The sequence below is a fragment of the Marmota marmota genome, unplaced genomic scaffold (genome assembly GCF_001458135.2).
Source record: "Marmota marmota marmota unplaced genomic scaffold, marMar, whole genome shotgun sequence".
NCBI lineage: Eukaryota > Metazoa > Chordata > Mammalia > Rodentia > Sciuridae > Marmota > Marmota marmota.
In genome coordinates this window covers 39,881,855-39,894,643 of record NW_026000093.1, presented here as the reverse complement: position 1 = coordinate 39,894,643, position 12,789 = coordinate 39,881,855, and the positions used below count along the sequence as shown (strand labels likewise).

General features: G+C 34.0%; 1 protein-coding gene across 7 annotated transcripts in view; it reads left to right on the top strand.

Moving 5' to 3' along the window:
* Triqk (triple QxxK/R motif containing) overlaps positions 1-12,789 on the top strand; it is a 75,133-nt gene that overhangs the window by 54,237 nt on the left and 8,107 nt on the right. For all 7 annotated transcript variants that reach the window (XM_015485954.2, XM_048782788.1, XM_048782787.1 and 4 more), the window contains one exon: positions 12,485-12,570. In XM_015485954.2, the coding sequence (XP_015341440.1) occupies positions 12,485-12,570 (86 nt within the window). The remainder of the gene's footprint in view (positions 1-12,484; positions 12,571-12,789) is intronic.

The window sequence follows — 12,789 nt, the reverse complement described above, 5'->3', positions numbered from 1 at the left end:
CAACCATGTATCAATCATAAAACATACACTGTTAGCTTAGAAGCTATTTGTATGCCTCTTCCCTATTGCAACAACACTCCATGCCTTTGAGAAACAACCATGATCTTGATTTTTTTAAGTCTCTATTTGGATTATGCTACCTAAATATGTGAAAAAAATATTGTTTAGTTTTTGAGTTTATATTAATAAAATCACAATGTATATAATATATATTTTGCTTCATATCATGTTTTTGAGTTTTATTCTTATTAATGAATGTTGGTATAGTTTACTTAATTTCAGTTCTTTTTAGTATTCCCTTGTTTGTATATACTGGTATTTTTCTACCTGTTCTAGTTTTAGATAAATTAGATTATTCTCAATTTCTTGACTTTTTTTTTCTGTGTATCCTGTTATGAGCAATGCTACTGTGAATATTTTTATACATGTCTGCTTATCAGTTTACATGTATGGGAGTACCTCTATAATGTTCACTGAGTAGAATGTTGGGTCATAGATATGGATGTATACCATTATCAAATAATTCTAGTGTGTTTTTTTTTTCTTTTTTGGTTGTTGTTGTTTTTGTTTTTTTAAGAAGTTGTACCTATGCCACTTTCAAGTGGTAAATGGATGGCAGGTTATGGCAGGTTTACTTCTGGGAGACAGTCCTGATGTACTTTACATCAGTGAACTTCCATGAATCACATTTATGTGGCAAATCTCCGAGAAGGTTCATACTTCTCTTCTTCTTACGCATATATCTGAAGAGGCTTCTCAGCACTTTCAAAGTCTTCCCCAAAGCTTATCTCAAATCCTTGTCTTTTGATATGTTGTATAGTACTGAAGCCATTAATATCTCTGGGATTCAGATTGAACACCAAGATGTACAGTTGATCTACTTCTGCTATAGGACTATAAGTATACAACTATGCCTTCCATTAAAGTAAAGCAGCCTCTTACAGTTGCTGTGATCACAATGTAGAAAAATACATTAGCTTAATTAAATATATAGTTATGACCCATGATAAGAAATTTGTTATTCTGCTACAGTTAAGAAAATTCTGCAAGATTTTCATGATCAACTAGTCATGATGAATAGGTCTGTGAAAATAGGGTGACTATGTATTTAAAGTTTTATTGATATAGTCAATCTCTAAAATTTCTTCTAGAGTATGCATTGTCTTTGAGATCATTCTAGTAAGAAGGGGGAATATTATTGGTATTTCAGCCTTACTCTTAAAATAGCTTTTATATTCTACATCAGAAAACCAAGCTGGAAATTTTATTTCCCAGGACATCATTTGACCCTCTGCATTCAGAAATTAGAAAATGAACACAAGAGTCTGTTCTGTTCTGACTCTGACATTAGGAAATATTTATTTTTAATTATCTGCCCTGTTAAACTCTCTTCCCCTTTATGTTAGTGTCTTTTGAATCTAAACTTCAATGGTCTCAGTGTTTGGAATTGCTTCTAACATATAGACTTGCCCTCTAACTTCATTCAAATATTTGTTCAAGTGACATCCCTGACTATCTTATCAGAAGCAGTAGATATCTCCACTTTATTGTCTACCTTATGTCTACCCTTGCTCTGTTTTTCTTTTTTCATGCTTTTTATCATATGACAAATTATCATCTATCTACTGTTCACCCTTTTTTCCTGCTTAATACTATTTTTTTATTTGTTCTAATTAGTTATACATGGCAGTAGAATGAATTTTGACACACCATACATAAATGGATTATAACTTCCCATTCTGATTGTACATGATATAGAGTTACACCAGTCGAATAATCATATATGCACATAAGGTAATATGTCCGACTCATTCTACTATCCTTCCTATCCCTGTACCCCCTCCCCTCCTTTCATTCCCCTCTGTCCATTCACTTTTTATTTCAAAACTACCAGACTATAATAAGTACACACATCATAGTCTGGTAGTTTTGTAAGCAAGGACATCACTGTCTTGCCTGACATTTTATTAAGCAAAATATACCTGTTCTGCAGTAGTATATACACTTGTAAATGTGTGAATTATTAAAAGTCCACTACCTAGATAAACTTCCCTAGCAATGACACATGTTCATGGAATTCAAATATAAGAAAAGCAAAGTCAAAAGAGATAAGCAACCATTAACTGAACTATGACTACAAAGCAATTCACTGCTTGTTTCCATTATATTAAAATGTAAAATATGTTGTATTATTAAAAAAATTTAAAATAACTTGTGTTATTTTAGAAATTGAATAAAACTCTGAAAGGTATATATATATATATATATACACACACACACACACACACACACACACACACACATACATACCACAAAGACATGCCTCCAATAACCTATTGTTTCCAACCACACCCTATATATACACACACATACACACACACACATGCACACACATAGTCTCAAGGACATTCTAAGAAATATAGTTGAAATCAAAATACATGATTTAAATGAAATACTAAAAAACAAAGGGAGCAAAGAGAAACAATAAAATGATAGTCCTCGATAAAGCATATCAATAGTTTCATTAAATATAAATGGTCTAATAGCATAGTAAAGGTACTAAAGGACATATATTTTTTTTCAAATTGATCTTTTAAAAATGACCCAAATGTAGGTTGTATAAAGAAGTTTACTTCAAATATCATGATATTAAAAGTAGGGGAGGAGGCTGAAAATCTGTTCTACATAAAAGCAATAAGAAAAAAATAGGGAGAAGGAATGAGGTAGGGAAAGGCAGTGAAATGAATCTGACCTAACTTTCCTGTGTACATATATTAATATACCACAGTGAATCTCACCATCATGTACATCCATAAAATGCTAAATAAAAAAATTTAAAAAGCCATAAGTACATAGCAGAAAGATCAGTAGAGTAGAGGGAAGTGAATAGAGGGAGGGAAAAAGGGAAGTACTGGGATCTGAATCAGAATAAATTATATTTCATGCTTTTATAATTACATCAAAATGAATCCTATTGTCATGTATAACTAAAAAGAACCATAAGAAAGATTGAATATTGAAAGCAATGAGAGTATGCATTTCTTATGGTGTGCTGATAACACAGGAATATCAAATAAGTGTTCTGTATCCAGCACAACTATTAAACAAAGAGAGAAATTAAGCCATTCTTAGATGAACAAAAAAATGAGATAATTTTTCAGTAGCAGACATGATTAAGAAAATAACTTTAAAATATAGTAAAGGAAAAAAAGAAAGCAAAGGAATTAAAAGTGACTAGAAAATAATGAACACAACATGAAACAGTATGAGAGAAACAAAATGTCAGAAGCCAAATAGAAAACAAAAAACCCAAACAGAAATCCATCTTTATCATTAATTAATTGTATGAAGTGTAAATGGAATAACCATTTCAACCAAAAGGCAGGGAATGGTAGAATAAGAAGAAAAAATGATCCTGTCTACAAGAAGCACACTTTAGATTCAAGATCAAAATAATTTGACCATAAAAGAATGAGAAAGATAAACTAAGAAGCAGTACCCCCAATAGCCAGGATGGCTATTCAAATAGACAAAATAAGCTTTATGAAAAAAAGTTTTTAGTAGAAATGAAGGACATTTTATAAAGATAAGAGGTATTTCTTCTGGAAGATATAACAATTATAAACATGTATGCACCTGGCAAAGATCCCTAAAATACAGGAAACAAGTCCTGACATAAGTGAAGTGAGAAATAGATAACTAAGCCATATTAGTTAGAGACTTTAATATTCCATTTTCCATAATCAATAGAATGACTAGGCAGAGAATCATAAAAGAAATAGAGGACTAAAGCACTGCTACAACTAGATCTGTAGAACACTTTACCCAATAGGAGCAGATTTCATATTTTAAACTGCACATAGAACATTCTCCATAAAATAAGTCTTCAAAACTTTAAACAAATTGAAGTTATGTGATTTATTCTCTAGCACAATAGAATAAAATTAGAAATTGCTGACAGAAGCAGTTTATGTAATTAAATTTTTAAAATGTTTTTTGAATAATACTCTTCTAGATAACCAAAAGAGCAAGGAAATAATATGGCAAATACTTCGTGATGAGTATAAACAAAAGATAAAACTTTAGAAATGGAGCTAAAGCAATGCTGTTTTTAACTTTTTATTGCTGTGACCCAAAGACCCAATGAGAACAACTTAGAGAAGGAAAAGTTTATGTTGCCTCATGGTTGCAGAGGTCCAATCCATGGCTGGTGAACTCCATTGCCCTAGGCCCAAAGTGCAGAAGAACATCATAACAAATGGGCATGGCAGAGGATATCTACTCAGTTCATACAGCTAGAAAGCAGAGAGAGACAAAATATACACCACAAAGACATGCCTCCAATAACCTATTGTTTCCAACCACACCCTATCTGTCCACAGTTACCACTCAGTTACCTCATTCAAGTGGATCATTATACTGATCAGGTTATAATTCTTGTAATCTTACCATTCCCCTCTGAGCATTCTTGTCTTGTTCTTGAACACATGAGCTTTTGGGGGATGCTCCATAACAAGTACTTATGTGGAAATTCATATGTGTTAAAGACAATATTAATAAAGAAAAAATTTTAACTCAATAACTTTATACCTAAGCCAACAAGAAAATGAAGATCAAACCAAATTTAAGGCAAGCAGAAGAAAAGAAATAATAAAGATTGGAGTAGAAATGAACAAAATAGAGAATAGAAAATTAACAAAACCAGAAGTGTAGCAGTTCGAAATATTAAAAATATTGTTAAACCTTTAGTTAGACTACCTAAAAGAGAAAAAAATGCAAATTACTAACACTAGGGATGGCCTTATGGAAATAAAATGGATTATAATTGAATACAATAAATGATAGTATGCCAAAATTTGTTAACCTAGGCAAAACAGTACCAAGTATTAGTGATGCTACCCAAACTCATGTACATTGCAAATGAGAATGCAGCATGATACAACTATTTTGGAAATGGGTTGGCTGTCAGTTTTTTTGCAAATTATATATATATATATCGTGATCCTGTGACTCAGTAGTCTTACCCTTATATAAAGGAAAACTTGTGCTTACACAAAGATCTCTACATCTGTGTTTTAGTAAGATTTTTCACCACTGTGACAAAAAGACCAAATAAGAACAACATATTGGAGGAAAAGTTTATTGGGGGCTCATGGTTTCAGAGGTCACAGTTCCTAGACAGCTGACTCCATTGGTGTCAGCTGAGGTGAAGCAGAACATCAGGGTGGAAGTGCATAGCAAAGGAAAACAAGCCAGGACATGGCAGCAAAGCAGCAGAGAGCTCCACTGAAACAGGGACAAAATATATACCCCAAACTCATGCCCCCAGTGACCCTTTAGCCATACCCTACCTGCCTAGGGTTACCACCCAGTTAATCCATTCAAGTGTCTTAATTCTCTGAAAAGGTTAAAGGTTTTATAATCCAATTATCACAATGCCAAATGGATTTATTACATTTTCAAGAGTCTTCATAGTCTTAACAGTTTCAGCATTACCCAAAAGCCCAAAGTCCTAAGTCTCCTCTGAGACTCACGGCAAACTCTCAGATGTTTTCCCCTGTGAAACTCAAAAGCAAGTTACATATATGCAACATATACAAGCACAGAATAAACACTTCTATTCCACAAGGCAGAAACAGGGACATAGAAAGAAGGGATGAGACCAAAGCAAGACCAAAATTCAGCTGTGCAAACAAGTCCTATAGTTCTACCTCCAGCATCTGGGGCACATGATATCATGATATTCTCTCCAAAGTACTTATGAAGTTCCTCTCCTATGATTTTGCTAGTTACAGCCTCACATAGGCTGTCTCTTAGCTTGTCTCTGCTCAATTTCTTCAGCTTTCCTCAGCAGATGTTCTATGGTACTGGCATCTCAGGGTTCTCCACTGAAGCTGCAGCTTCCTTCTCAAATCTCCATGAATCATCCTTTCAGGGACAGCCAGCAGGAACTTTGACCTGGATACACTTTGCCTGGCCTCTCAGGTCTTCCTTTAAAATCTCAGGAAACCTCTAAGACTCCCTAACTCCTGCATCCTGCATTCCTGCAGAACCAGCACCACGTGGTTGATGCTGAGGTCTGCCACCATCTCTAGCAGTAGCCAGGACTCCAGGGACCATGGCTACAGCAGCAGTTTTGAGTCCCAGAGCCCTTGAGCATGGTGAAACAATGTCTTAGATCCCACTGTGTAAGCATGGTGCCCCACTTCTCTCCTCAAAAGAATTTTTATTCATATACCCTTGAGCCTGGAGATGGGTATAGTCTTACAAATTTCTGAAATGCCCTCAAGCTCAAGCTATATTTTCTATTGTATTTGGGTAAGTATTTAGCATTTTTTAGTGGTTGTCATTCCTTTAACACTTCCTTACTTACACTTCTTTGACCAAATTGCAAGTTTATCAAATCTTTCTTCTTTCCTTTCTAATCATAATTTTTCACAATAAACTTGTCTAACAGCCACCAGCAATGCCAGTGTCACCTCCTAAAGGCAATTCTGCCTTGGAATTTTCTCCTTCAGACTAGTCTACCATCTTTAAATTCAGCCTCACAGAAAGTCATAGGACCTGAGCAAAATGTAGACAACTTCATTGCCAGAACATAACATGAATGTCCTCCAGTCCAATTTCCAATTGAGTCCTTGGTTTCCTGTGAAACCTTTATGAGCCTAATCTTTACTATCCACAGTTCTATCAGCATCCTAGTCTTTTGAGCTTCTGCCAGAATCACCCATTAAGCTCCCATTACAATAGTCTAAACCTTTACAGCTTGCATCTCTAAACTTCTCGAAATTCCAGCCACAAATTCCAAAATGCTCCAAAAGCTTCTGAACCACATCATCAGGTTAGTCACAGCACAACCCCACTTCTCAGTATCACATTCTATTTTAATTGTTTTTTTTTAACATTGTGACCAAATGTCATGACAACAATTTTGTATGAGGAAAAGTTTGTTACTCATGAATTCAGAGGTCTTAGTCCATAGAAGGCCAGCTTCCTTGCTCTGGGCCCGAATTGAGGCATATTGTCAAGGTGGAAGGGTGTGGTAGAGAATAGTAGTTCAGGACATGGTAACAAGGAAGCAGAAAGAATTCCACTCACCAGAGACAAAATATAAATCCCCAAAGGTACATTCCCAGTGACCTACCTCCTCCAGCCACACCCTACCTGTCTATGGTTTCCACCCAGGTTAATGAAGTGGATTAATGTCCTGATTAGGTTAAGACTCCCATAACCCAATCATTTCACCTCTAGACTTCTTTGAATTGTCTTATACATGAGCTTTTGGGGACCACCTCATATTTAAAACCATAATAATGTACATTTATAATAGCTCTAATAATACTTGCTTAGCACTATAAGTAACCCAAATACTCTTCAGTAAGTCAATCAATAAACTCTGATACCACCATACAATTGAATACTACTTAGAAATATAGAATGAAGTGTTGATTATATGACTTCAGTAAATCACAAAGACATTACACTAAATGAATGAGTATTGTCACTTTATTGCCACATTGTTGAAAAGGAAAAGCTACAGAAATGGATGATAGATCTGTGGTTGCCAGGAATTATTGGTGGAAAAGTAGGGACTATAAACATATAATATGTTGCAGTTTTGAGAGGTTCTGCAACTATTCTGTATCCTGATTTTATTCTACATGAATCTATACTTGCATTACCTTTTATAGAAATGTATATCAAAAGGAAAAATGTAAATTTCAATGTATGATAATGCCGCAGTTTTGCTGGGCACAAAATCACGAGCCACCACACACCTTGTAGATTCAAACAGCAACTCTTTATTCTCGAACTGTCACCGGCACTTTACACACACGTTCTGGGCAAATCCACGTTGTGGGCAAAATCCACACACTCCACCAGGCTCTGAATCCCAAATACTCTCTGAATCCCGCGAGAACTCAAGGGGAACTCAAGGAGCGGGCGCGCGCCTGAGGCAGCAGGATAAGCCCTATTCCCAGCAGGGTGCACCTTAAACCTGGAACTGCCCTAAACCCAAGGAGCGGGATACTCCCTAATCCCAGCAGGATATACCCTAAACCTGGATCCGCCCTGGTCCTTGAGCAAGGTCACCTTACATGCAATGTCACTGCAAATGACCTGGGTCATGCCATGCGTCATACCTACTTGGCAATGGCTCTCAGCATGATAATTTCAAAATTAAACATTATTATGGAATTAGACTAGAGGGAGGAAGCATAAATCAGTTGATCAGAAATGTACAATTGAAAAAGACCTTGTTACCTAAACATTTTAATAAGAAATGAAAATATAGAAATTATATAATGAATGGTATCCTTGAGGACAAAAAAACTGGATGATTGAGGACTCAGACTGGCTTTATAGGCTTGAGTAACAGTTTTTTTTTTTCTTTTATATGAAATTACTAAGCAACTGTTGAACAGATACTTTTGTTTTTGTTTTTGTTTTGGTCCTGGAGATTGAACCCAAGGCCTCGTGCATGCTAACCACATGCTTTACCACTGAGCTGTACCCCTATTCCCTGTGTGTATAACTGAGATCAGACCTAGCTGTGTTAAATGAATAGTCTACATATAAAATCTAGATTATTATTTTTTCCCTAGGTGTTACTACTCAGAAGGCAGAGAATTTCATATTTTATGTTTTTAAATAATAATGGCATATTATCTATCTTGAAGTCATAGAAATTCACCTGCTGTAAACTTATTTCATTATATGTTAAGACATTTCATTTATGAAGAATTGAACAGATGCCCCGTCAATGTTTTCACTTAGTAGACCAAAACCACATTTTGCAACATATACTTTTGTATATCATAGTCAGCAAGGAGAATGCTAAATTAATGACAGATGCATTGTTTGGAAGAGTACCAGGTGTACAATCATGTTTAATACCATCTATTATAAATACAGTTTCAAATGTTCGTATCAACTTTAATAAAAATCTAGAAGTATTATTCTCGTAAGAGGATATAGGAGTTTAATTGAAATATAATACATTATTTACCAATGATTATATGGCACTTGGAGGAGAGTGATGAATTCTCATTTTGACTCTCTGAGCTATATTTGAGTCTATATTATGACAGACATATTAGCAAAAATATTGTATATCTGAGATCAAAACTACATGGAGATTTTAACTCACTCCATTTAGAATGGCAACTATCAATAATACATATGGAATTAAATGCTAATGAAGATGTGGAAAAAAGAGAACACTTTTACACTGTTAATGGGATTTATAAATTAGTACAACCATTATCAAAATCAGCATGAATGTCCCTCAAAAGACTAGGAAAGGAACCACCATATGACCCAGATATTCTATTCCCTAGTGTTCATTCTCAATAAGTACTTTCAGGGTATTATAGCCATACATGTATTTCCATTTTTATACCAGCACAATTCACAATAGCCAAATTATGGAACCAGTGTAGGTGTTTATCAACAGATGAATGGATAAAGAAAATGTGGTGTATATACACAATGGAGGAATCTAGAATGGAAGAAGGGAAAGCAGGGTAGCAGGGGTGGGGGCAATAGTTCTCATGAAAATCAAAAGGAGATTAGGAGTATAGAGGAAAGGGACCAGCAAGAGGGATGAGGAAGGAGAATGGAGAGACACTGGGGGATGCTGTTGTTCAAATTATATTATTATATTGTGTGCATGTATGAATATGTAACAATGAATCCTACCAATATGTACAACTATAATGTACCAGTAAAAAAATAAAAAAATAGGAAAAAAAGACATAAAAAATTTCAGTTTGATATGGTCTAAAAAATAAAACATTGCATATCTGCATGGAAATTGTATTGGTTAAAGTAAACTTTTCTTCTTCACTTATTTTTTCCTTCTTTGTACCAGAGATTATTTTAAGATGTATACAGGATAAAACAATAAATCACCTTTGACTTCAAATCTGTAATCTTCAAAATTCTTTTTAGATTTTTATTAGAAATGTGCTTTGTAACCCTGGAGTGGAAGCATTTGATGTGTCACCATTTTCATTGTTCTGAACTGTGTATAGCTCAGCAGGAATAATGACATGAATAATTTGACTGTTCAGATGTGAAATCAGAGTGAAAACTTGTCAAAGTTTTTTACCAAAATTAAATGTTCCTAATTTAAAATGGGTCAGAGTGATATTTTTCTGCATTTTATTTATTCCATCCCTGTTTTTACAATTGGTTTATTTCTGGATCATTAAACCACAACTTCAAATAATATTTATTAAGCTTCTGCTTATAGATTCAGAATATCTGGTATACTATAGTGGTTAATGAAAGAACAAATGCCTTCCTTAAAATAATAATAATACATAGCTCTTTAACCAAAAACATTTTTATGTGTCTAATGAATACAACTATGGCATTTCTACATTGCCTCCATCCATATGATTCTCTTATCTCTGCCATTTCAAATTCTAAAAATCTGTATGAAATTTTAAAGGTGCTTCTAATTCATTAGCAGACATATTAAGAAACTGATTTATTCCTTAAGAGACACTTCTCAGAAGATGATGTACAATCAATCAACAAATACATGAAAAAATCTTCATCATCACTAGCAATTTAGAGAAATGCAAATCAAAACCACTCTAAGATTTCATCTCACTCCAGACAGAATGGCAGCTATTATGCATACAAACAACAATAAGTGTTGGCGAGGATGTGGGGGAAAAGGTACATTCATACACTGCTGGTGGGACTGCAAATTGGTGCAGCCAATATGGAAAACGGTATGGAGATTTCTTGAATAATTGGGAATGGAATCACCATTTGACCCAGCTATCTCTCTCCTCCTTCTATACCCATAGGACTTAAAAACAGTATACTACAGGTACACAGCCACATCAATGTTTATCTCAGCACAATTCACAATAGCTAAACTGTGGAACCAACCTAGATGCCCTTCAATAGATGAATGGATTTTAAAGATGTGGCATATATACACAATGGAATATTACTCAGCAATACAAGAGAATAAAATCATGGCATTTGCAGGTAAATGGATGGAGTTAGAGAAGATAATGCTAAGTAAAGTTAGCTAATCCCTAAAAAACAAATGCCAAATGTTTTCTTCAATATAAGGAGGCTGACTCATGGTGGGATAGGGAGAGGGAGCATGGGAAGAAAAGACAAACTCTAGATAGGGCAGAGGGGTTGGAGGGGAAGGGAGGGGGCATGGGGTAATTAATGATAGTGGTAATACAATGATCATTATTATCCAAAGTGCATGTATGAAGACATGAATTCCTGTGAATATACTATGTATACAACCAGAGCACAATGAAAACTTGTGCTCTATATGTGTAATAAGAATTGTAATGCATTCTGCTGTTTTATATATATATATATATCAGCTTTATTGCAGATTAAATTTTATTATATACTTTAGATAAACTGCTCTCAGATTTATTTCACTGTGAGGATGTGGAAATTAAAGTTACAAGTTGTATCATTTAGATAAAGGAAATATATGGGTAAGTTTTGGAAGAAGCTGATCATTAAAAGGAAGAGGAATAAGATGGAAACAAAAAGGCAAATTGCAAATGTGAAATAGATTATCTAACCATGTTAACTCCCAATCAGAAAAATACATCAAACTATTATATTAAATTTTCTTTTGATTCTCTTCCTAGTTAAGAGTTTAGTTAATGCCTTTGTTATTGTTATCTAATTAATTATCTAGTTAATGCCTTTGTTATTGTTACTATTAAATCTATTTTTCTGCCCAGACTGTATGTTATGTCTTTTGTAGCTTATTGGTGATGTCACCAGATGGTATACCAAAGTAGAAATTTTGTGATAATTCAGTTTTGCTCGTCTTTCACTGTGAAACATGATAGAATTGATTGAGACTAGTATCAAAATATAGGTGTCCTATGTCTTTAATCTACACACATTAGTTCTATCCTCTATTAAGAGGAAACAAAAGTTAAGTACATGTTTTTCTAATGAATTCAGGAGACCAAAGTTGTTTTACACATTCCTTCAGTCTCTTAGAGAAAACTAGTAAATATTTCTCAAATTGATTGTATGAATACTAAATATATCTATACAAGTTTATAATTAGCTATTATTCAATTATGAAGGAAAAAGTTAATTTTTCCTGTTAATAAAATCTTACATATCTTCATTTATACATTTGTTTCCAAATTCTTCCCAATGTTTTACTCCCTTTACCATAAACTTACAATACAAAATGAGTTATAATTTTTAACATTAATTGCACATCAAATCAAAAATGTCTGTCAGACAAATCAAAGATGTCTGTGAGAGTTTTATTCTTGAAGAAGTAAGAGAGGAGAAGTTGACCTTTGTGTACCAAGTTTATGGTTATCACAACTGGGAAGAAGTTTGGAACTATGTGTCCCTGAATTGCTCTATTTAAACATACTTTGATATTTCAGATGACTGTTAGGCTCGAATTATGTATAAGCATAACTCATTGTCTAAAACTGTTTCTTTCTAGGCAAACAGGATTATAAAAAAACCAAACCTATTTTACGAGCAACCAAATTAAAAGCAGAAGCAAAGAAAACAGCAATAGGCATAAAGGTAGATCACTATTTGATAACTTTATAATTTCATATGTATATGCCATTTCATTTTCTAAAACTGGATTGCATAACATTGAATTCTAAATGTTTTATGACATTTCAAAATCTAAACACCATGCCAGAATTGAATTTTTGTAAAGAATTTAATTAATGGAAAACATCCTTCTTAGCCTGAGATTTTTTTTTGGTGGGGCGTAGTGTCTTAAAATGAAACAAT